The sequence below is a fragment of the Manis javanica genome, chromosome 6 (assembly GCF_040802235.1).
Source record: "Manis javanica isolate MJ-LG chromosome 6, MJ_LKY, whole genome shotgun sequence".
Lineage (NCBI taxonomy): Eukaryota > Metazoa > Chordata > Mammalia > Pholidota > Manidae > Manis > Manis javanica.
Genome location: NC_133161.1, coordinates 145,377,616 through 145,402,034, shown reverse-complemented (window position 1 = coordinate 145,402,034; position 24,419 = coordinate 145,377,616). Strand labels below are relative to the sequence as shown.

The following is a 24,419-nucleotide window of genomic DNA, read 5'->3' as shown; positions in this document are numbered from 1 at the left end:
CAGCCAGGCAAGGCCCAGAGCACCTGCACACTCCAGCCGGCGAGTTGTTTGTGCTTTTCGTCTTTAGGTCGCCCTTGTTCATTTGAAGCTTGTTTCACCGCACCCATGTGTTAACGTGGGGCAGGTGGTGCTGGGGAAGGGGATGTGATGACATTTAGTGGTACCAGATCATTACCAAGGTCATCAGTACAGGAAGGGCCCTGGCAGTGATTCTAATATTAAAGAACCAACCGTCCAACTTCTCCAGAGAAGGTATCAGCACTAACATGACTCGCATGCCTGTGGCTATGCCAGGCATTCTTGCACCCTTTACCCTGTTACCTCACCAGAGCAGGTGACACTGTAGACATAGGAGACTGAGGCCCAGAGAAGAAACTTGTCCCAGTTACAGCAGGCAAGCCATAACACCAGACCCCACTCTCACTTAGCCGAAAATGGAATTCCCAGTCCATTTCTATTAAACATAATTTTTATTTCATCCAAGGCAAAGCTAAATAAAATTCTACAATGCAAAACATGTTAGAAAGGCAGGAGAGTCTGATCACACCTATCCTGTGCTTGAACACAAGTCAGTGCTGGGTGCGTGCACCCCTGCGCCTCCCAGAGGCACCCACGGACCTGAGGCCTCCTCAGGCCGGCTGCTGCACTGCTGAAGCCATAGTGATACAGGAAAACTGACTATGGGTATTGTTGTCTTCCCAGCCAGAGGAACAAACCATGCATAAGATAGTCAAAAGCACTGAATATCAGGGGGGAAGGGGGAGGGGGAGGACCCCAACCTGAGGCGAAGCAAAGGGAAGCTGAGCTCTGGGATTTCCCCAGAAGTCCCCCCTGCTCTCCTTCCCCCCACCCGGCAGCTGTCCCGTAACAATGAGAGGGAGGCATGGGGCAAGGGAACCAGGAACACGGCTGGTCTGCCCCTCTGTCCTTATCCTTTCTCAGCCTCCAGGGCCCCCAACAGGTCTAGCTCAGGCCAGGAAAGATGGCTCCCAAAATGTGCAGTCTGCCCGGTGTCAGGCACACTCAGCCTTTACACACACTCACACCCCCTCCTGTGTGCAGCCACCTGCTCCACAGGCATGTGTCCCTACACGCACACGCCACAGCCACAGAACACACATGCACACCCCCACTGGCCACCATCTCAGGAGCATGCTCTCTGCTTGGCCACCAGGTCTGGTCAGCCAGCCAGGGGTGAAAAGTCCCTTGAGCTGCACTGACCCCTCTCCAGGCCTCTCTAGCATCCCACGTTCATCCTGGATGCCTTCTGTTCAAGTTCAACACGGGAGAAGCCCAGGGCCTGGAGCACTATACTCCTGATTTGAGGCCAAGGATGAGGACCTGGGAAAGGCTTTGTCTTCAGTCTCACCAACTTCGCTGTCAGCACAGCTGCGCATACCCAAGGCTCCCAAGATGAGCTTTGTAAAGAGCTCTCTCCTACCCACAAGCCCAGGAAGCACCCTCGCCAGCACCTGGAGACCACCCTCAGAGACGTGCGTGCACTGAGGGTCTGCCTGGGAAGACAGCTGTGCCCTTCAACATTCTGTTGTGAATCTGTGTCACTGCCTCTCCATGGGTGTGACCCCAGTGCTGGGGCAGGACGATTCTCTGCTGTGAGGACTAAGTTTAGCATTCTTGGTTCCCTGCTGACTAAATGCCATGAGGGCCCCTGGGCACTGTGGCTCCCAGTAGTTTCCCTATAATCCTCATCACATCTACTGAAAACCACCAACAAAAGCCATGGACAGGAAGCTTTGAGCATCACAGCCAAGCTTCTGACATTACAAAGATTAGAATGTGTGTGTGTGTGTGTGTGCATGTGTGTGTATACATGCATGTGTGTGTGTGCGTGTGCATGTGTGTGTGTGCATGCATGTGTGTGTGTGCGTGTGCATGTGTGTGTGTGTTACAGGGATGGGACACAGAGGGAGGACAGGGAAGACTTGGAACAATCCCAATTCTAACACCTGGCTTCTTAGATCACTTTCCAAGCCAAAAAGATTTTTTAAACAAAAACTCGCCAAGCCTCACAACAGTCCTGTGAGGTAGCTAAGTATTATTATACCCATTTTCCAGATGGGAAAAGCTGAGCCGAAAGAGGATGCATGACCCGCCATTAGTCGGCAGCAGGCCCGGGAGTGGGGAGGGTGAGGCTCTTCCCGCTAGGCGATCTGCGAGGCCTCCTCTTGAGAGAGGAAGAGGAGCCCGGGACACGCTGCCCACTAGGTGCTGAGCTAGGAACGGGGAAGACAGCAGTTTTGCGTGAAAGCAGCTATAAGACATTTTCCAAATGGCTGGTGGCTCTGCCCCCAAAGCCAGGGAACTCTGAACCCATGCCTAGAATGGGTTCTGGGTGGAGAAGGGTGAGAGGGACAGAGGCAGATCAGAGTGGGTCCCTGCGAACCCGCTGTGCAGCAACGGGCCTTGGGGGGCACAAGCATTCTGCAGGGGCTGTTGCCCATCAGTCCCCCTCTCCACCCTGGGGGTGGCTTGCTGCTGACCTTTGGCAGGGAGAGTCCTGAGGCAGGCCCTAGAAGCCCTGGAGAAGCAGGCTGCTCCCCTCCCACTCCTCCCAGGGACCCAGAAGTTCCGTGAGAGCAAGGGAATGGGAGCAGACAAGGTGAGACCCCTGTCACCACGCCACCCCTCACCTCCCCACCCCACCCCACAGGGTAACACCACCACAGCCCCCATCAGGGACCCCCATGGGAGCACAGGGCAGATGGCTCCAAGATCCAGTCACTGGCCAGGGAGCCAGTGGTGACATGATCCACCCTGGTCCCCCGCAGGACCCTGGGTGGAGGTGCGTTGGAGAAGCCTCACCAAAGCCACCCCAAGTTGGCTTTAAGGATGGGAGGGGGACAGCGTGCGCAGGGACTAAGGCACAGTCTAGCCCCACACACAACGGGTGTGCAAACCAGGTCTCGGAAGAGAATCCTGCTCCTCCCCAAGCCTAGGATGGAAGGGGGAGGTGCAGCTGAGCAGGGGCCAGCCAGCACACCCAAGGGCCCCCTCACCCAAAGCAAGAGGCCCCCTGTGGAGAAGGAAAGCCCTGAGCTGGGGCTGGAGATGAGCAGCCCTGGGCCAGGGGAGGTGGGGGTGGCAGGGAAGATGGGGACAGGGGCACAGAGGTGCAAGCCAACAGGAGGGAGGGCTGGAGGGTGCAACACCTCAGCGAGAGGATGCCCCTGCCCCTCGGGGAAGCAGGGGTGGGGAGAGCCAAGCTGGGGCATTCCCAGGAGTGGCCGTGGTCCTGCCATGCCCAGGAGAAAGATCGGCCCACTGGCCGAGGGGCCCAGGACACTGGCTCACCCACTCTGCAGCCCTGATTCCCCAAGGAGAAGTGCTGGGAAGGGCATACATGGTGCCCCAGTGTCCAGGCAGTTGTCATGAGTCCCTCAGGAACCCAGAGATCAGGGGAACAGGCTTGGTGCACCAGGACTCCCCAAGCCCAAGATAGCCAGCCTGGGTGGGAGGGTTCCGAGACTCCAAGCAGCAGGGGGAGGGTGGGAAGGGGACAGGGGTGAGGGTCCGAGGCAGACAGGTGCCCTGCAGGGGGGAAAGGGACAGTGCTCACTAGAGGGACGTCAGGGAGCAGGTACCCCTCTAAGCCCCACTGCGGGCCTGCCTCCAGCAGCCTCCCCACCCTCAGCAGTGAGGTCTCCACACTGCTGTCCAGTGGGGTCCCGCTGCAGCGCAGGCCCCACTGACCCTCCACGTCTCTCCTGGAGAGAAACCTGGGGGCAAACCCAGGTAGTGCGGGTTCAGGGTGGGGAGCCTGAAGAAGACCTGTGTGACCAGGTGTTGGGGGACCGGCCCCCCACACCACGACCCACCCCCTTTCCCTTCCCGAACCTTCCACAGGCCCCCCCATGGCCAGCCCTCCCCCTGGGAGGCTCCGGCTGGGAGGGGTGCGGCAGGCTGGCAGGATCCCCGTTTCCCCCCCCACCCAGAAAGACTACAGGTCGGGCCAAGCAGCAGGTGCCTCAGGTGCGCGGAGTCACTGACACGGCTCAAGTTCCGTCCATCCCCGCAGCGCGGTGCTCCGGCTGCCGGGCCGCAAGCGGGCCTCACACTTTCGTCGGGGGCTTCTCCTCCGCCCTGGAGCCGGGCAGCCCGTTCTCCGTGTTGTCATTCCCTGAGGAGCTCACGAGGCACTCTTTCCTGGAGAGGAAGAGAGGAGGGCGGTCTGGCGGGCAGAGAGGGGCGGCGCGGCCGCTGCGGAGGGGAGCCCGGCCCGCGCCCAGTCCAGGCCTCTCCCTGGCCTCCTGCAGAGCAGAGGTAACTGCAGGGCAAGCCACCTGACCTCTCTGGACCTGTTTCCTCCTCTCCAGATGGACATGACGGTGATACCCTCTTCGTGGGGGCAGTGAGAACAGTGCGTGAGCGCAGAGTGTGCTCAGGGGGGCCGGCTGTCGCCTAGTCGGCTCAGCACAGCACAACGTGGGGCACCAGGCACCGTTCCCGGGGCTCAGAGCCCAGGCGAAGCCAAGCCAGGGTGATTTCCAGGCTGTGATAGCCCGGGGGAAGGGTCAAGGCCCGTAGGCAGTACACCCAGGGCGAGGAGCTCCTCTCCGACAGAGCTCCTGGGACCAGAGGGAGTTGAAAGAGCTCAGGAGGGGCAGAGCCAGCAGAGGGCTTGGCACCAACGACAGCAGGGGGTGGGATGGGCAGAGGCAGCAGGAAGGAGAGATGGTTGGATGGAAGGCGTGCCTCAGGCGCACCACCAGCCCTGACCGGCCTACGCTGGGGGTGCTCCCGTTTAAGCACGTCCCACAGCAGGGCCAGGCTGCCCAGAGCTCTCCATGGCGGGCCCGCTGCCACACCACTCTGAGCGTTCTGCTCATGAAAATCTCCAAGTCTTCTCATGGCTGTTGTTGCTAAACTACCTCTTAGCCTCACTCTGTGTAGCCGGGTTAGAGGCCTTCAGGAAGGACTGAGCATTCTCTTCTCAGCAGTTTCATCTTGCAGGATTTAGCTCAGAGCTCCAGCCTATCAAGATCCTCCTAGATCCCAATTTAGTCACTAGGTTCCTAGAAATCTGATATCATTCTTCATGTAGTTCAAGTACTAATAACAATGAAAAAGCAGAGCCTTGCGGCATACCACTAAAGACCTCTATTGTTCTGTCATCTATCATCTATCTTTATCATCTATCTACCTAAGGTTTAGTCGATCCGGCCAGTTCCTAGCTATCTAACTGTACCCTCAAGCAGTCTGTATTTCTTTACAGAGAACCTACTGGGTCCCAGGCACTGTCACGCTAGCTGGAAGGATGTACAGTTTTCAATGGTGCCCACTCAGCTGTCTTTCAGGGGATATGACATCAAACAAGTCACTGCAACACAATGTGGTAAATGAGGGGATGGGGGTGTAGCAAGGAGGAACCCCACCTAGGGAGCCTTCTAGGGATCAGGCAAGGCTCTTTAAGAGTGTCATTTAAGCTGAGACTAAGATGAGGAAGAAAAGAGGGAGGAGACATTCCAGAGGATGCAAGTAAAAAATGTTCCAGGCACCCGTGAGACCCTTTTCCCCAAAGACCTCTGATCATGCCAGGCCCTGCAAGCCCTCACCAGCTCCCCTGCAGTGAGAGAGAAAGCCAGTCTCAGCCTGGACTCCCAGATCCCCAAGGATCTGTCCTCAACCCCTTTTGCAGGCTTTTTCTCCCTTTCCTCGCCAGCAGGTTCCCCACTCTCTCAACAAACAAAATGCCTTGTTCTCCAGGCACATGTTACTTCCCAGATTCTGCCTCGGCTCTCAGCAGTTCCCCCATCTGGAACACCCTTCTGCTCACCCTCTCCAGGCCTTAAATTTTATCCATCTTGCAAGGCCCATCACGAATGCCCCCTTGGCAAAAAATCCTTCCCTAGTATTCCACCCTCCTCCGAACCCTTCAGCATTCTGTCTACCTCTTTGCTGGCCCTGATCCTTTCTACCTTGTATTGTATGTATTTGTATTGACAGCTTATCTTCTTTACTTAAGAGCAGAATCTTATTCCTTTCAGAACTTCCTATAGCACCAGGCACAGTGCCTTGTACCCAATACCTCAAAAATAGCCACCAAATGAAAGAATGAATGAATGAACTGTAGATATACCCCATGAGCCAGTAGGGAATGGTGGCAAGAGGTTAAGCTCTGAAGCCAAATGACCAGGGTTCAGATCCCAGCTCTATCACTTAGCAGCTGTGTGGCCTTGAGCAAGCCACTTAACCACTCTGAGCCCCACTTTGCTTAACCATAAAATAAAAATTATGGACATTATATAAAAATGCCTGGCGGAGTACCTAGCACGTGGCAGGCACTTGATGAATGACAGCAAGCATTATTATCTGCAGCAGTCTCCTGACCTACCTGCCTTGTTTTGATGAACCCGTGGCAATTCCCAAGGACCACTGTTTTCTTTTCTAAGTGCTTCTAAAACCGTATGTTGAATAATTTGCTCCCCAATTCCACTCACCATCAATAGGAAGATTGGTTATTAATAACAGAATGTGGTCCAACTCCATGTACCCGGCCCCTCTCAACATCTCCAAAACGCTCACAGCTCTGGCCACGATGCAGGGAGACAGCCCAGGAATTCTTTGTCTCAGCCAGCGCCTGAGATGAGAGGCCCAGTGCCTCCTGGCTCCTCATTCCAAGGCGATCCCCTTAATAGTCCTCCTGCCTTCAGCTTCCTTCCCCTCTTACTAGTGCAGTTTCTGCCCTTTCCAGCCTAGTTCCCTCTTCTCAGTAAAGCAGAATCAGAACAGAGCGAACAGGAACAAAGCGATCTCCCCCCTCTGTTGCGCCTCCTGGCTGCTGTCGCCGCCTCTGCTCCAGTGGCAGGCCTGCCTCACCTCTCTCGCTAAGAGCACCACTTCCAAATGCCTTTGCTGTGCCCTGCTTCACCACCCCCACCACCTGCTGCTCTGGAGCCTGACACTGTGCCCGCAATCCTGGGCCTGGGCTTACCCCCTCTGGGTCGGCCCCCCCCTCCCCCCTCCCCTGAGCTTACCCTAGGGCTTCCGGGGAGGCCATAGCAGTCTCTTAACCTCCCCCAGCTGAACTTTCAGAATTCTACAATAAAATGCTCCCACCTCCCTTCCCTTTTTAGAGTTTCTGTACATGGGATTTTATATTTTCTCTTTAAAAAATATTTTAAAAGCTTCCATAAAAGAGAATCCACAACCGTCAAAAAAAATTTTGAATTTAAAAAAGATTTCCTAAATCCCTTGCTATGACTTCAGGTTGGGTGGTACAAATGGAAAGAGAGAAGCTAACGGGATGGGCAGTCAGAAAGCACGATAAGGAAGGGCAAGGGTGTCGTATTTATGTGCCCAGTGAATGCAGTGTAGTCAGCAAGTGCCACTGGGAGGATGGGGAACAGGGAGTGAGACCGAGAGGGGCTGGCAGATGGGGAAGAGGGCTGCAGGGACAGAGGAGAGTGGGAGGACTGGGAAGCCAGGAGACAGCTGGAAGGGTGGAGGCGCATGGCAGCAAGGTGAGACAGCAAGGAGATGCCAGGTGCAGAAGACAGATGCCAGTGGGCAGGCCCACAGGATAAGCGTGAGTGGGGGCCGGGTGGGGGGCAGAAGCGTGCCACGGAGGCAGCTCACTTCTTCTCCTGGGTCTTCTTTATGGTGAAGGCGATGAACTTCTTGACCAGCAGGATGACGATGAGGAGCCCGATGATCCCGCCCACGACAGCCAGGATGATGAGCGTCAAGGTGTTGTCCACTTCCTCCACTGCGTGGCCAGAGCAGGGAGAGAGGAGAGTGGGCGAGGGGAGCAGGAGGCACCGGGCACCCGCACCGTGGCAGCCCCAGGGCTCCCCAGCCTCCCAGCTCAGCAGCTGGGACACGCCCTTCCCAGGCCTTGCAGCAGGAAGCAGGGAAGCTGGACCATGGCCCCCACAAAGAGGGCCCTTCCCCCAAAACACACACACAGACACACACACACACACACACACGCAAGCTCTGGGATAATTCACACTCGGGCCCACAGCACCCAGGTTTGTCGAGGCCCCCACAGTGCCCCCTGAGAATTTCCTGGCCTCTTTCTAGGTCTCCTTCAACCATGCAGAAAAATATTAAGACTCTTCCTATAAATCATTAGTATGGCAGGAAGACTTTGGAGTCAAATAGTCTGAATTTTAACTAAAGGATTTCAATGGTCACTAACGAGCTAGTAACCTTGAGCTGGTCACCTAACCCGTCTAGCCTCAGTTTGCTCATCTGAACACTGATTCCTGACTTGCAAAAACTGCTCTACCACAGTTACTCCCGAGTCCATTGGGAAAACCCCATCCTTCCAGTTGCTGTGACCCAAATCCTCAGTGTCACCCTTGACTTCTCTCTTCATCTCAAACCCCATATATCCAATCCACCTGAGAATCCTAATGGCCCAAACTTTAAAAAATTCTAGAAGCTGACATCTTGGTACCGCACTAACCTAAGACATCCCTTCCCTGGATACATGCAGCAGCCTTCTAAGTGGTCTCCTCTCGGTGTCGCGGTTGTCAGCAGAGCAGCCAGAGCGATCCCGTTCCTACTCAGAGCCCTGCGGTGGCTCCTGTGTCACTCATGCTTACAGGGACCCCACACAACCTGACTTAATGTGACTCATCTCTTGCTCTGCGCCCTGCTCTAGCCACACTGGCCTTCTTGCTGTGCAAGAATCTGTCTCAGGGCCTTTGTACTTGCCGTGCCTTCTGCCTGGACTATCTTCCCAGACTCCCTCATGGCTTCCTCTCTCGCCTCGTTCAAACATCCTTACTCCATGTCACCTTCCCTCCTGATGCCACTAGCACCCCATCTTTCCTTCCCCGTTTTACTTTTTCTCTGTAACAGTGGCCATGTTCCCTGGCATGGAACTTTCATCCTGATTGCGTGCACTACAGATCTCCCCTGACTGGAAGGAAATCTCCCTGCCGGCAGGAACACGTCTCTCTTGCTCAGCCTGAACCCTCGGCAGCTGGAACAATGTCCCCCGCATAGTAAGTAACATTTGTTGAATAGATGGATGGGTGGATCTGTAAGAACAGAGAGAAGATGCACCCCGAAGGAATGTGTGAGGAGAGAAGGAGTGAAGGTAAATAAGAGTGCCCAACTCAGAGCCTGGCACCCAGGAGGGCTCCATAAATGCTGCTGCTCCCCTGCCCCTTCTCCTCCCTCTGGGAAGGCTGAGCACAAAGTGCTACACACAGACTTAACTCAAGTGACCCCAGGAGCAGAATGAGGTGGATGGCCTCCGGTTCTGCCCTTGGCCTGGACACCGAACACTCAGGCACCTCTCTCTCCAGGCAATGCGTGCCATCTAGGGAAGCAGTGAGCCCCCAGGCACACAAGAGACGCAACATAATCAGGACCCTTGAGCCCATTCCCTTCCGTTTTTTTCTGTGCTTCTGCGCCTCCCTAGCCTTCCAGGACCCCCATTCACGAGGCCCAGCCTAACTCCCCCAGACCCTTCTCGAGCCACCGCCAGTGTCTGGGCTCACGTGATCACCTCACTACTCATCACCTGCTTCTTCGCTGTCTCATCAGTCCGCTGGACTCCGCAGCCAGGATCTGTGCTCGGGAGGGGACGGCCCATTCTTCCCAGTCTCTGCTACCCGAGCTGCCACGTGCTCCGCCCCAGCTTCAGTTTCCCCATCTCCTGTCTTGCCCTGAACCATAATTCCTCAAGAAAGAGCCCTGTGTATCATCAACAGCACTTTTTGGTTCAATACCTGGCATTCAGTCAACTGTTGCTGACAGAACACACAAGAGTAGTAACGCTCCGCACACACAGAGAGCTTCTCCCATCACAAAACACCCCCGTGTCGTGCCTGCAACCCTCAGGACCACCCTGGCAGGAGGCCGATCATACAGACGAGGAAACAAGACCCAGGCTAAGTGCATATCACCAGCTGCTCAGTGGCAGAATAAGCCTTCAAGCTAAATTATTTGAGCTTCCAGGAACTCTTGCAAGTATGAAGCACAAGGACACAGCAACGTGGCCCGTGTAACCATGTCCCTGTAGCACTGAGCTGGGGGCCCCCAGTCCTTCCCACTCCACTGCCCGGTCCCAGCCCCCACTGCATACATTTATCTACAACTCGGAGTAAGATAGTGGCCTGGTGCTGAAGATTATTCTCCTTGGGGTTCTTCACGTGACAGGTGTATTTGCCCATGTCACTGAAATCCACGTTCCTCAGCAGGATAGAAATGTTGTTCATCTTGTCCTTCGTAGTGCCCTCCAGAGTGATGCGGTCATCGTCTTTGAACTTCACCTTGGGGTCAGTCTTCTCATTCTTCACAGTCCCGTCTATGAGCTGTGGGGGAAAACAGGGGGGTTGGAGGTGGCTGAGAAAGAGGCAGGGTCCTCAAGAGCCATGACGTCACTCCAGCCCACTGCCTGGATGGCTTCCCTGTCCAGGTCCAGGAAGAGCCTGTGACTCCAGGCGCTCCCTCCCCTTTTCCTTCCCGTCTGGATCGCTCTGCCTGTCTAACTTGAATTGTGCTTGCTGCAGGCTAAACCCATTTTCTGTTATTAAGGTCCCGCTGGAATACAGCTCTTATGGCTTTCTTGTAACAGCCTTTTACATAATGACGCCTGCAAATACCACACTCATTCCCCTCTGTCACCCCCACCTCCCCCACCCCACCCAAGCCTTTGCTGATGCTGTTGTCCCAGGTCCATCTGAATTCTTGCCCTCCTTCAAGACCAGGACCAATCCTACCATGGTAGCCATCAGCACCCTCTGCGTTCAGCACTTGATTATATCCGGAGTTGGTCTCCTGGGACTTCCCTGTGTATGTCTCGGGTCCTCTGTGGACTGCAGAGTAGGTATGCAATAAACACCTGCCGACTGGCCCTCCCCACGGGGCCCGCAGCCCTTTCGGCCTCCTGCAAAGCTCGCCCTCTTCTCTGGCTTCCCCTCCCTTCTTCCCAGGTCTGCGTCCCCAGCCCTTCTCCCACGTGGACTGTTCTCATTCCCCCTCTCCGAGCCTTCCAAGGGTCTTTCTATCTCCTGTTTTTTAAAATTAAATAATTTCTACACAAGCAACCCAAGTTTCAGGTATTTCTTCAGCCCAGACAGACACTAGCCAAGAATTCCAACAGGCCCCAAATTCTGGCAACACGATCGCAGCATCCCTTCTGCTTAGATCCTTCTAGACAGGCTTTGGAAAGAATACTGGGAGACAGGGTGGCAAAAGGTGGGTACTTGAGCGCATCAGAGTGGGGCTGGCCCAGAGGGGACCAGAGCCGGGAATGGAGGACAGGGGTGAGGCGGCAGGGAGGGCAGGAGGGGCTGCAATGTCCTGTCCATTCCCCCACTACTTACAATCTTGAAAGTGTCACTGCTGTTGTAGGACCATGAGAATTGGAGGTCGTAGAAGCCAAAACAGCTGGAGAAGGTGCAGGGCAGCAGGATCTCCGAGCCGTTCACAGCATAGATGGTGGTGGCCTTTCCCACAGACACCTCCAGTGACAGGGACGCAGGCAGCAGGAAGAGACCTGTGTAAGGGGCACCACCTCCCTTAATGAACCCCCCCCACCCCACACACACACACACCTCCAGGCCACAGCTCTGGAAGGGGACTCTCAGGCAAGGTGGACTGGCTTGGCCAGGCAGGGCGGTCTCCGTCACCCTCAGTGTCAATTTCGGGAGGATGGCTCTCTTCACTTGCATTGATACTGACCAGGGCCACTGGCCAGTGTTCATTTCTCCCTCCTGGCCTGGGCGGAGCTGAATTCTGGGCTTCAGCAGCCTTTGTGGCACTCCGACTAACCACCAGGGGTCACCCCAACCCAACACCACCTTGCAGCGAAGCTCTTGCAGCGAAGCAGCCTAGGCGCGCCACCTACCCGGCCGCGGTCCCCGAAAGTGCCGCCCTGCACCCCGCCTCGAGCAGGATGGGCTCCTAACGAGGTTTCCCCTGGGAACGTGCGCGGGGCCCTCGTTAGGTTTTCTGGAAATTTATTGTTTGGGGGCGGGGTCCCGTGACGTGAAGAAGGGAAAGTCTGCAAACGCGGTCCCCGGACACTGTCCGGCGGCCAGTCGCCAGCGAGCCCTGGGACTCCGGCCGGCCCCGAGGGGCGCAGAGACAGAGGGTCTGCGTTTGGCCGCTGGGGCCCAAAGCCCTACGGCACCGACCGGGATCCTGAGAGCAGAAGGGAGACGGAAGCGGCCGGAATGGCAGGGCGTGGGGCGCGCTCGGCACTGGGCAGCCGCCAGGGCGGAGGGGGTCCGGCGATAAAGGCAGAGAAAGTGAGAGGGCGCAAGACAGCGGAGCGGAGGCGGGACGGCCCGAGTGCGCACGGGGTGCCGCGGGGAGGGCGCTGGACCCGCGGTCCCCTCCCCACCCAGAGCGGCCCGTGCTGCCCCCCACGCCCCGCGGCCCCACCCGGCTCCCAGTCCTGGAGCCACCGTCCCTTGGGGGCCCGCCCCCGCCTCCTCCACACGCCCTCGCACGCGCCCCCTGAACGTCACCACCACCAGTCGGCCTGAGCACGTGGACCCCGGGAGTTTCCACTCGCAGCCTCCGGAGGGCGGCTTCCAAGGGCACCTGGCCCTCGTCCTGTCCTACAGAGTCCTTGGAGAAACCCCGGGGTACCTCAGGGTCGTGGGGAGGCCGGCGCACAGTAAGAGACCTAGCTCGTCGTGTCCCTAGGAGAACCGGGCACCAGGGTCACCCTGGGTGAGGACTCAGAGGCCACCCTTCTCAGGTTCCCAGTAAGGACCCTGCCCCGGACCTGAATCCCTGCCTAGTGCTGCAAGCGGCTGATTGCATTTCATTCTCACCTCTTACCCGCCAAGGGAAGGGTATTATTAATCACACGTAGCAGCTGGTCCCAGAAGGACAAGGAGCCTTGTCCAGCATTGTACAACGTCCCCACGGAGCTGAAGTCCCCCCACGGGGCTGACTCAAGGGCTAGTGGGCAGTTGACAGCAGCCGTCCGGCAGCACTGGCTTCTGGATGGGTTTCCCTGATATTACTTCCGAGACTGCAGCTTCTCGCAGCCACTCAGGCCTCCAGCCTGGCGCACCCGGGACGCCAGAGCTACGGGACGCAGACTGATCCATTAGGGCCACTGCCTCATTTTAGAGACAAGTTGACCCAGCCCCCACATGGGAGGTCACTCGGATGAGCTGACTGGGGTTAGTGGCTGGGCAGACTGAGAACCCCTCTCTGCCCAGGTCAGCTCCCAGCTCTGCAGAAAATTCCCAGAACTGGTCTTGTTCCCAAGACAGCCAGGGCCAGTCTGTTTTAAAGGTCGCCAACCTCACACGCTCTCCCGTCCTCTTAAGGAAGGCCTCTTTTGCCTAACCTGAGGCCCCCATGGTGTCTTGCAAACCAGTTTCCTTTTGTTTCTGCCCTCACGAGAAAATGATGTCTGGTGCCACCTGTGTAATGCTTTTTAAATGACAGAGAAGGAGCTCCAAGGGGAGCCAGAGGCCCCAGGCTGCCCTCAGCTTCTTCACATCCCCTTAGCTTCCGATGGCCAAGTGGGGTGCTCTCACCTCAAAGGTCAGAAATAAACCCCGTGGTCCAGTAGCCATCATGACCCTGCCACTGTCAGTAATAGGTGATATTTATTGAGCATTCACTATGCGTCAGGCCCATCTTATGAGTGACGTGCTATCACAGCTGCATATTTTATACAAGACAACCACATGGAGAAGTTAGGTGACTTGTCTAAGGCCAACAGGAGACCTTTCTAGCACCAAAGCCCCAAAGCAAGAAAATCCTTCCTTACATCCTCACATAGTGGGGTTTGCCACCAGGGTTCCAAGTGATGCGAAATGGTCTCCATCAGCCCTCATTCTTTGATCAGCCCCTGCGTTCCAGGCATTGGTCTAGGGCAGAGGCTTTCGAATTTGAGCCAGAGCTCAGCCTCGCCTCTGGAGTCTCTGATTCAGTAGATAAAGAGAGGAGGCTGAGATTTTGCATTTCTAAAATGTTCCCAGAGAACACTGTGGTCAGGGATGACATTCTGAGAATCACTGTGCTGGAAGATTTATATATATTAACACCAATTTTCACTGAAATGTCGAAAGGCAGGTGCCATAGTAAATGGTGAATCTGGGACTGAGCATGTCCTATAAGACAGGACAGGCATTTTATAGATACTGTCTCATTTAATCCCCATAACAATCCCGTGGAGTAGTCATTATTTCTATCCCCAATATACAAAATGAATAAACAGGCTCAGAGAGATGAACTTGCTCAAGGTCGCTGACCAGCAGGTTGGAATAAGCAGTATTCACACTGTGGGGACCCGCTCTCCTGCGCGCTCCGCGTCTTCTTTTTACCTCTGCCCCACCCCACCTGCCCCCACAGACCATCACCAGAAGTCTGGGGACAGGAGCCAGGCCCAAGATCCACCCTCCAGCCTAGAAGATGGCCTTGCAGTGGAGGACCCCAGCTCGGCTTCTGAACCCCTCCTCCCTCCCCCCAGTGCCCCCACAAGCCAAGGAATGGAGTGTGGAGCACGGAGCTGTGACAGGAAAGCTCTCCGAAGGCAGCTTCCTGATAACTACGGGCCTCCCTCAGGAGTGCCACAGCTCGAGGCTCCAGTGCTCGCTGGCAGCCCTGCCCAGGAACCGGGATCCTGGGGAAGATGGAGAACGCAAGTCAGGGGTCAGATCACCTCCCGAACTCCAGCCAGAATGAGATATCCAAGAGCACCAAAGAAAACGTATCAAAAGTGAAACGTCTTTGGCTGCTTTAAATAGATAGAAGCAAAAAAGAGCAAAAGCAGAGTCCAGAATAGAGGAGAAAACCACTTCTTTGAGGTCTGGCTCATGACAGTGCACATTTCTGCCTGACTGGTGCGCGCCTATGTGGCTGACTTAACTCTAATACACTCAGGAAGCCCAGACCCCCAGAAGGGGGCACCGCCATTCCCGCCACAGCCTGGGGGGCACAGGGAAGGCAGAGATGTTTCCACGACGTCCAGAGCCCTGCGTAGTTAAGGCACCAGAGAGGGCGGACCAGGCGGGCCTCTGCGCTGTATGCCCGCCCAGCAGTCAGGAAGTCTTGCCAGCTCTGTCTGGGAGCTTAGGCACGGGAGGGCCCAGGGGCCTGCGTCCTGTCATCTCACCTGTGAGGCTGTGCTAGGGGGCGCGGAGGGAGCACGGGCAGGTGATGATCCACTAGAAGCCCCCAGGAGGGTGCTTCAGCAGGACGACCAAGCCAGGAGCAGAACGGCCAGCAGATGCAAGGCAGGCCCCACTCTGCCTACTGCCCTTGAGAAAATCAGAGATGCCACACCTGGTACGCACATCCCCAACCCACGGATGGGTGTCTTGCCTACCTCCTGAACTGGCGTAAAGCCAAAATGTGAGCTTAAAAAACACAAGAAGGGCTTCAGTGAGTCCATCCTCTGACCTAAGCAACCTGCAGGTAGAGGAGGTTAGTGTTTGGAAGGGGGCAGGGAGCATAGCTGCCCCATCACAGGTCTGCATGTAACCGGGGCACCCCTAGCTTAATGACCAGTGTCAGCCAAGACTGTCGCCAGGCCTCCACACAGTTTTTTCCTTACACCCTGCACCACCTCTTAGAGGTAATTTTTTCCATATGGCTATTTCCCTGGAGTAAAGTGCTTTGTTCTAAACGTAATTCTTCAGAATTTCAAGGTGCGTGTATGTGCATTTGGGATTGGGAGTCTCTTTCTGGATGGATGGATGACCCCAGCTATTCATGTGGTATCCAGTCCTAGACCCCAAAGCTTTGCCTTGGCTTACTAAAGGGCCCCAACCGTTTAGCCACTCCCAGAGGAACCAGTGCCTTCACTATCCTCTGAAGGCTTCAGCCTCCCTCCTCCCATCCTTATCTGGTGCCATGGGTTTTATCTAAGGATTGACTCAGGACTCCCAAGTTTTATTAAAGTGAAAAGGTATTGGGTACATGCAAATGTTACCATTAAATATTCGCACCCGAAGGATTCTTTTGGCTCCCATCAGACATTCCAAGGCAAATGCCAAGGCAGGACACAGCTGCCACCTGCTCTGCTACTTTCTCCCACCTTCAAGGATCAGTCACACCCACCCCAGTGTGGAGGAAGGAAAGAGGGGCAGGGTAGTGCCTCTCTAAGTTTAGCTTGCCTGGCATGGCAGGCGGAAACACGGCTGACTTTAATAAGGAAGCTGATACACTCAGCCCAAGCAGAGTCAGAAAGGTTCAAAGTTAGAGCTGCGAGGCAGAAAGTGGGCCCCAAGGCCAGCGGGACAAGACCCCCTCCTGGGGTGCAGGCCCTGGGGGCTGTGGGAGGCAGGGCTGGGCCAGGCAAGGCCCCTGGGCCCAGAGACAAAGGGAAGATTTCAGCTCCCTCTCCCTAGGCAACCTGCCTGCTTCCTGCCCACTCCCAGGAGCTCTGCTGGGATAGAACATGCTCCTGAGACAGCACTGGATACTCGACAAAAGCAGCTTTACAAACAAGTCCAAGTGCCATGAGCCTGTCCGTCCTCGTGCAGGCCACAGCATGGGCGTGCATGGCCAGCCTAGGGCTAACACCGATCCCTACACCCCCAGCAACTGGGAGGGAGGATCTGTGCCCAGGGTCTGCCTACCCTGCCGATTCCACCAGGAGACAGCCAGTCATAAGGCCCTCAGGGCACCCCACAGGCCTGCATCTCCAGAGAAAGAATCACTGTTTACAGAGGCGAACCTGGGGGGTCCCTCCACTCCTCCCCTTTGCCATCTTTCTTCCTCTCCACAACTTCTTACTCAGCCTTCCCTTCCCCTCCTCTGAGTGGGACTGAGCACCCTCTCCTTAATTGTGTTCTCATTAAACAAGCCCTTAATAAATACATACCAAGGGAAAGAGGGTTGTGCAACATAGCACCCTCACAAGTGATAATTACACACAGATCACAGCAATTAAGCAAATCAGGGAACAACGAAGGGGTGGGCAGGACAGATATATTACCAGTTACATGCTTAGGAAGGGACTGGCACCCTCATAAACCTCAATAGCAATATACAACTTTGCAGGAACTTTGGAAAACATAGCACAGAGCTCCTCTAAGGATGAGGAAACCACAGTGTATAGGATATTCATAGACCTGAATCTTCTATGGGGAACCCTCAATTTAAGAAAAGGGTATCTTGTCAGGTTACCAAAAATCTTGAGTCTCAGCCTGTGAGTTGACCTGGATATGGGGAGAGGGGGCAGGAGGGGTAGAGGACTCCTGGGAACTTGCTGCTCTGGACCTGCTCTGCACAGTTGAGAGAATGACAGTTCTGGGTGCCCCAGGCCTCTGTACTTTCAAGGCCATGCTGCAGAGCCTTCTTCAGCCCATCAGCACAATCCCTGCTGACCTTCGCCTCCTCAGACTTCAGTTCACCAGGAGGCAGGTTGGTGTGACAGAGCCTGCGAGACCTGGACTCAGTCCTACTTGACCATCAACTGGCTGTGCACCATTGGGCAAGTAACTTGCCCTCTCTGTACACTGTGGTTTCCTCATCCTTAGAGGAGCTCTGTGCTATGTTTTCCAAAGTTCCTGCTAGCTCTGATGCGTCCAGGGAGCATCTCCAGTTAGCTGGCCGGTGGACCCTGCATCTCCCCTCCTGGACTGACAGCAAGGATGGCATCTGTGTCCCAGGCTCAGAGCAATGCCACTCTGAGGCATCAGCAATGGCTGCCTGGGCAAGGTCCAACTGAGGACCCCAGTGGTGCCCCCTCTGCACCAGAGGCGCATGCAGTACAGAGCGGGGGTTTGGGGAGGGGCGCAGTGCTGGGGCCTGCTGGTCTCCCGCCTGCAAGTCACCCTGTTCTCCCCTGGGGCTCCCAGAGGGTGGCTCAGGGATTCCTCCACACCTGCTACAGTGGGTCCCTGCTCTCACCTGGTCTACCCAGCCGAAGAGTCCTTGGAGGAGGTGGGGAATCCACCTGGAGAAAAGTACCAAGACTCTGCCCACAGCCCCCCCGACACACACACATAGGCGTGCTGTCTAGTGTGGTTCCCCACGGAAGATTTAGGTCTGTGAATATTCTAACAGCCCAGCTACTGGCGTCCTAACCCCCAGCCAGGCAGCAGGAGGAAGGGAAGCCAGAGGTGTTGATAAGCAGGCGACTTTAATGACTGTATGAGTTTGAATTCCCCAGTGACCCCTTATCCCTGCTATGGTCACAGTGGAAATCTGGGCTGAGCCGAGGTGGGAAGGGGGAGTGCTTATGTGGAATGGCACTGTGCCCACGCCATGAAGAGGGGCCTCAAGCCTCACAGAGGCCCGCTTCCTTAGGCCCACTGGGAACCCAGCGTACATCTGTGCAGAAGGCCTAAGAGCAAACACCAGTTCTTCTATCCAGCTGTAGGGGTGTAAACCAGGGGCTCCTGAGTGAAAGAAAAAGTCCATCCCCCCTCCACCACCAGGTGCCAACATGACAGGTCTGCATACACTTCACATTTGCAGAAACAGCAGCGACGGCCCTTAAAGGCTTCTGTCTCCGTTTTCAGTACAAATGCCTACATAGTGTGCCCAGCCCGATGGGGGAAGCTGCCAAAAGCCAAATCTGACAATATAAACAGGAAGAGGTGCAGGTGCCAGAGATGGAGTCGGCTTACATTGAAATCCGGCTGTGATTTATAAGGTTACATTCTGGACTAACAAATACCATTCTCTAATCTCTCAGAGTTTGACACTCAAAACTGTCATGTTCTTATTAATAGACATTAATGCTGTGTTCCTTCTGTGTCCCCTGGATGTGTCTCCTCAGTCTTCACATTCATCCCCAAAATGAAGAGCCAGAAGCAGGTTAAACAGGTCCTCCCTATGGAATCTTTGCAGGAAGATCCTTCCTCAATGGGGGCTTGAATGACCCTCCAAGTCCCTTCACCCCCTTCCAGTCTTTAGGAGCTGCCGGGAAGGCAGTGGGCACCAGAGGAGGTAGAGGGCAGAGCAGACAAACGGAAAGAGGGCCAGGAGGAAGGGAGGGCCCTCCTCCCCCCTCCACCCCCGCCGATTGGTGCATGCCTGATGCCTGGGCAACAAGCATCCGAATTGCAAGCAGCTGGGGGCAGGCGTAGAAACCACATGCACGTGCAGCCCACCTGGCAACCCCGACCCCCAGGGCACAGACACCCTCTGCCAGCACGCCTAAACCTCTGAACTTGGGAGGCCCTCTCTGCAGCCCCAAGACCCAGCTCCAGAAGCCTGGGGCTGAAGGCGCCAGGGACAGCAAAGAACTAATCGTCAGGCTGGGGGGCCAGAGGGGCGAGGGACGCACGGTCCCCAGGGAGCACAGCAGTCCGGGCCGGGTGTCCGGCAAGAAGCCCGTGGCAGCGGTGCTCACTCGGCGCTGCACTGCAAAGCCCACCTGATCCGATGCACTGCTCCTCCAAGTATCCCCTTCTCTGGGGGACAGAGGGGGAAAGAGTCAGGGGAAGAGACCAAGCTGGGGCTGCCTTACCCAGAAGCCCAGTGCCCAGCCATCTCGCCCGGACAGCGCCTCGGTCCCCAGCCCCGGGCATCGTTCCGTTCTCTCCGCAGCGCGCCGGGGGCGCGGGGATGGGATGCAGGGTACAGCCGCGCCCGCGGCCCGCGGCGTGCAGTGGGCCCCGAAGCTGCCGGGCAGCTCTGCGCCGCGGGTCGGGGCTCGGGAAAGTTAGCGAGCAGAGAGCGGGGGGCGGGGGGAGAGGAGGAGCCGCGGCAGGAGCGGCGGCCGAGGGCCCGGGAGGGAGGGAGGAGCGCCCCGAGAAGGCGGGACGCAGGGGCGGGAGGACCGCCGGGCGGGCGCACAGGCGAGTGGCGCTGCGCCTCTGCTCTGGAAGCGCTCCAGCCGCAGGAGGGGCGGTGGCCCCGGCGGAGCCCGGGGCGCCCCCGCCCGCTGCGCACCCAGCCCGGCGCGCCCCGCCTCGTGGTCCGGGCGCCCCGGGAGCAGGCCGGGACCCCATTCTCTCTCTGCAGCTCGGACTGGACTGCTGCGGCTTGGCTCTGCAGGGCCGCCCGCAGCCGCCCGCACCTTCCCAGGCGCTGAGATGCCAATTAGGAGATAGTTTCGGGGGAGCAGAGGTGGAGCTTTTCGGGTGTTGGGAGGCTGAATTGCTGTGCTTTAGGAATGGGGGTACAGTAGCGGCTTCCTCTCCCCGGGCCGCGGAGGGACCGCTGGAACGTCCGCAGCCGGCGCTGCGGCAGCGGATGGGCGCGGGCGGGCCTGACCCTGCAGCCGGCGGCCCCCGCGCCTGCAGCCTGGGAGCCCCACGCCTGCCGCCTACGGCGCCCGCTGGGCAGGGCTCCGGGAAGAGAGCTTCAGATTGCAAGCTGCCCCCGCCCACCGCCCACCCACCCCTTGCATTTCTCCAGAGACTCCTGGGAAATCATGATGCTCCTGGTTAGGGGATCAGGGCCAGACACTTCACCCTCCCGCGGCACCCCTACTTCTCATTTGCCCCACCTAGGCCTCCCCTCAGACTCTGCCCCCCCACCCTCCTCCAAGAGCCTCCCGCCTCCCTCGGAAGCGGAGGAGAGGCCCTCCCCTGCCCTTTGGGGTGCGGGTGGAGAAGCCCAGGGCAGCCTCTGCCTGGAGGATCACAGCCAGGTCAGAGGGCTGAGGAGAGACCGCTAGCAGGCAAGCCTTTCCCCGGACAGTCTCGAATTAAAAGTGAGCAGGGCTATGTGGGTGGCTTGGTAAGTAAAGTCTGATGTCCTCAGCACCCGTTCCCAACCATCCAAGGCCTCCCCTCCCCCACAGATCTTGTCTGCATCCCGACCCTCCATTCCGGGTCTGTCTGGAGACTAGTTCAGACTTGGAAACCTGCTCCTACTTCATGGCCTGACCCCCACTACAGCCCCAGCAACGGCCTCCCACCACCCACGTTTTTTACTTGGGGTCTTGGGCTTCGAGAGGTCATGGACCCCTGAGGTTGTATGGGAACTGCTGAATGTCTGCTTTTCTCCGGGGGAGAGGGTCACTGCCGTCCGCAGTATGGCTGTGCCCCTGGCCCAGTGGCTCTCCAGTTAAATGCTGGGGAGTAAACTCCCAGTTCCAGCATTTATTGCTACATGACCTTGAGCAAGTTATGTGATCATCGGCAGAAGCCTCACCTGTCATATAGTGAAAGCAATATTTACCTCATGGGATTGTTCAAAGCCACGGCACCCTTACACCTGGGTGACAGAGGCCTCTGCCCTGGACGCCTGAGTTCAGAAGGTCCCACTCTGGCCCTCCTCTGGCCTCACTGGGAAAGGCGGTTCGTGGGACAAGAGGGAGGGTGGGCCATGCACCTCCTCTTCTAGATCATGCCCTGGATTTCTGGAACCCTGAAATTCCCTGCTTAAATGTCAGTACCCTGAGCAAGCCCCTTCCCCAGGTCCATCCTCTCAGGAGCTGCCAGATGTGTCCCCACAGGCCCCGGGGAGTGGCAAGGGACAGCCGGTTACAGGGGATGGGGGAGAGGGCTGGAACTTGACGTGCAGGTGGCGCATTCTCAGGCACTGGTGAAGGCCCCACCCCTACAGGACCAGAGGAGGCCAGGGAATGCTTTTGGACCTGGTCTTAAGATTAAGGCCAAGGAAAAATTAATCAAGTCAGAGGCTAGTAAGTAATTTTAACACTTTGTTATCTTGATGTATAACTTATGCAGACAAATACATCATTTCCATTTGTACACTTACCCCAGGCCTTGGAGCTGACTGAATGAGCTGTCACTGCGTGTAAAATTGCTTAGCAGAGTGCTAGGCACAGGGCAAGCACCCATTTCAGCTCTTATTATTTGCAAAGAAGTCTGTGGCCCAAAAGGCGAAGCCTCTTACAGTCTCTAGGTTTGCACCCTCACCCACTCCTTCGCCAGGCGGTCCCAGGCATTAGACCCACAGGACCAGGCATCCATGCTGCCCATTTTATTTTTACAGCAGGGGTCATGTTTCTAGAACAGGAGGCTGAGGTGAAACAGGAGGTGAGCCAAAGGGAAGGAAAGTGACCCCTGCCCAGAGAGGAGGGAGGGAGGGAGGGGGACAGAGCTCCCTGGATATCTTTAGATCCCAGCGACAGGAAGAGGTGCCAGTTGCCCCCGTGCCCTCCACCTTCCCTCTGCCTCGCTGCTCACCAATTCTTAGAGCCTGAAGGGTCCTTTGGAAACCCACATGTGTACCTCACAAAAGAAACAGGCCCAGGGGTAGAAGGTGTGGCCCAAAGTCACAGAGAAAGTGACCCCTAAGTCAGGATTCGAACCTCCCCCACGTTTTGGTTCCCTCCCTGGACAGCCCAGCATTTCTCTGAACAACATTAGGAGGCCCCGCAGCCCCGGGCAAAGTGCTTGACAAGTGCATTAGCGGCTAGAAGGGTTTTAGTTATAGGGCACTTTCCTCAAAAAGTCTTAAAACTCTAGACCATTAATCTAGCGTGGAGGAGCCTCCGGAGCATGCCAGGGGAGGGGCAAGAAGAGGTCAGAAGTCCTTCTCTCCGCCTTTTGAAAACGACCTCTTTGAGGAGCCCTCCCTCATTTAGACCCCTTCACCAGCTCAGGAGCCCCCAGCCAATGGGTGGGGAGGGGAGGAAATGGGCAGGCGCCTGGGCTCACCTCCCTCCTTTGGCTGGCCGTCCCTTGAGGGTGGGGACGGGGCTTGGACACAGCCCCCCACTGCACCTGACAGCCTTGATTCTTGGTGACAGGGGAATGCACATCAGGCCTCCGGAGACCTGGTTCACAAGCACCTTAGGAGCGAGTTCTCAGGGATGCAGAGAGGGGTTGGCCCAGCGCCATGGTGCTTTTTGGTCTCAGGCAGGAGGAGAAGGAGCCTAGATTTAAGGGGGAGGAGACTGTTTCCTTGTGGGGTTCATACAGGTTATTTGAAGCAGTTCATCCAACAGTCCTTTCTGGGACCAGGCGACCCCCTCTGTTCCTGCCCTCCAGGGAGCCGGACCGGAAGCAGGAGGGGAGGCAGCCTGGAGGAGCAGTGCGTGGTGGGGGAAGCACGCAGCGGTCAAGGGGCTGAGCTCAGCTCCTGCCCCCATCAGGGAAATGCTCTTACAGGGGAAGGCACTCACCCCTGGGGGCAGTCCCGCTTCTCCCAGAGCAGCTGGATGGAGGGCTCCATTTCGTCAGCTCCCAGAAAGTCAGCCAAGACCCCCCCGCAGGGGAGGATGGGGAAGGGAGGGCTCCAGTGAGGTCTGCAGAGCTATTTCGGGAGGAGTTTGCCCTGAGTGACAAGAGCCTGGCAGGGAGCCTCCACCCCTGGCTCCCCCGCGCAGCCATCGCCCTCTCCCGCTGCTCCCATGGCCCTTGCTGCTCTGGTCAGGGCATCACAGGTATCGAGAGATCACCGGGCAGCACTGACTCGTCTGGCCTGGGCTGGTGGAGGCAGGGAGCCCCCCAGCACCCCACCTCCCAGCTCCTCATCAACCCCGGGCACTGCTTCCGCTCTCCACCTTCCTGGAGCTGCCATCAGTTACAAGCAGGGCCCCGATCACAGGATGGGGAACTGCACGCACCAAGATCTTCTGCGTGTATCAACTTAAAGTTAAACGCTCCCAAATCCCTCAGCCTCTCTGGCTGGCGTCGGGTACTGGGCAGCTGGACAAACTTTGGGGAGCCTATTTCTAGTGCACGTAGGTCTGCTCCCTGCACACCCACACCTGCTGCCATCCTTCCCTCCTGCCCAGGGTGCCCGCTCGCCCCCAGCCACAGTCTCAGCATCCCCTGAAGTCTGGCAGGTGCTGAGGGGGTTAACAGGACGTCCTGCACCAAGCCACCCACAGGCTTGCGGCTTAGCGGCCCAGCAAGGACCCAGCGCTGGCCACCTTGCCCACTGCCCCCAGCCCACCTCCCGTCAGGGAGCTGGGGTAAAGAAAACCCCTTCCATAACCCTCCTCACCCATCTGCCCTTTCTAAGGGCTCTGGGCACAGCAGGTAGACAGCCACCTCCTCCATCCCTCCCTTCCTCTCTTTCTGTTTGTTGCCAGGTTTTGCCCAAACATCCTTTCAGGCAAAGAGGGGTGGGGAACCCCAGACAGATGAGCTCACTGGAAGGAGGAGGGCAGAGGAGGGAGGAAGCTGAAGTATCCCGGTGAGGGAGGTGCTCACCGGACAGTCCCACGCTGGAGAGGGCATGTACCCACTTCCAGGAGCAGGTGCCTTCCCTCACTGCAGCTCAGAGACAGGGTGAGTCCCAGGCATCTTTTCCTTCTGGGTCGCGTTGGAGTAGAGTGTGAAGCCCCAGGGCAGGGCCTCAGCCACCCTCCCAGCATCCCGGAGCTGTGTTTATCTCTGCTTCGGGGGGATCGCCATGCCCCACTGCCCTGCCATCAAGGGAGAATGGAGGCTCAGGAGGGCTGGGGGCTGCAGGCATTGGGAGAGTTTGTCATTCACTGCAGCCTGGTTGCCCCTGGGACTGCTGAATGGCCAGACGTCCTCCTGGAACCCTAGATCTGGTCCTGCCGCTGAACTGGGCATTGAGACAGAAAGACCAAACCATGCGTGTAAAAAGTGTGCAGAGTGCCAGGCCTGAAT

At 57.0% G+C, this 24,419-nt stretch overlaps 1 protein-coding gene across 2 annotated transcripts; it reads right to left on the bottom strand.

The window, feature by feature from the left end:
• Positions 1 to 440: 440 nt before the first annotated feature.
• SCN4B (sodium voltage-gated channel beta subunit 4) lies at positions 441 to 22,976 on the bottom strand. Of its 2 annotated transcripts, none has more exons than XM_073239711.1 (5): positions 22,958 to 22,976; positions 11,307 to 11,479; positions 10,064 to 10,292; positions 7,597 to 7,726; positions 441 to 4,164 (listed from the first exon to the last, which is right to left on the bottom strand). In XM_073239711.1, the coding sequence occupies exons 3-5, from the start codon at positions 10,194 to 10,196 to the stop codon at positions 4,071 to 4,073; spliced, it is 357 nt and encodes a 118-aa protein (XP_073095812.1). In that variant the 5' UTR covers positions 10,197 to 10,292; positions 11,307 to 11,479; positions 22,958 to 22,976; the 3' UTR covers positions 441 to 4,070. The 2 variants fall into 2 exon arrangements, with proteins under 2 accessions (XP_073095812.1, XP_017497787.1); XM_017642298.3 differs by lacking the exon at positions 22,958 to 22,976 and adding an exon at positions 19,382 to 19,600 and having other exon boundaries at positions 442 to 4,164.
• Positions 22,977 to 24,419: the final 1,443 nt, after the last annotated feature.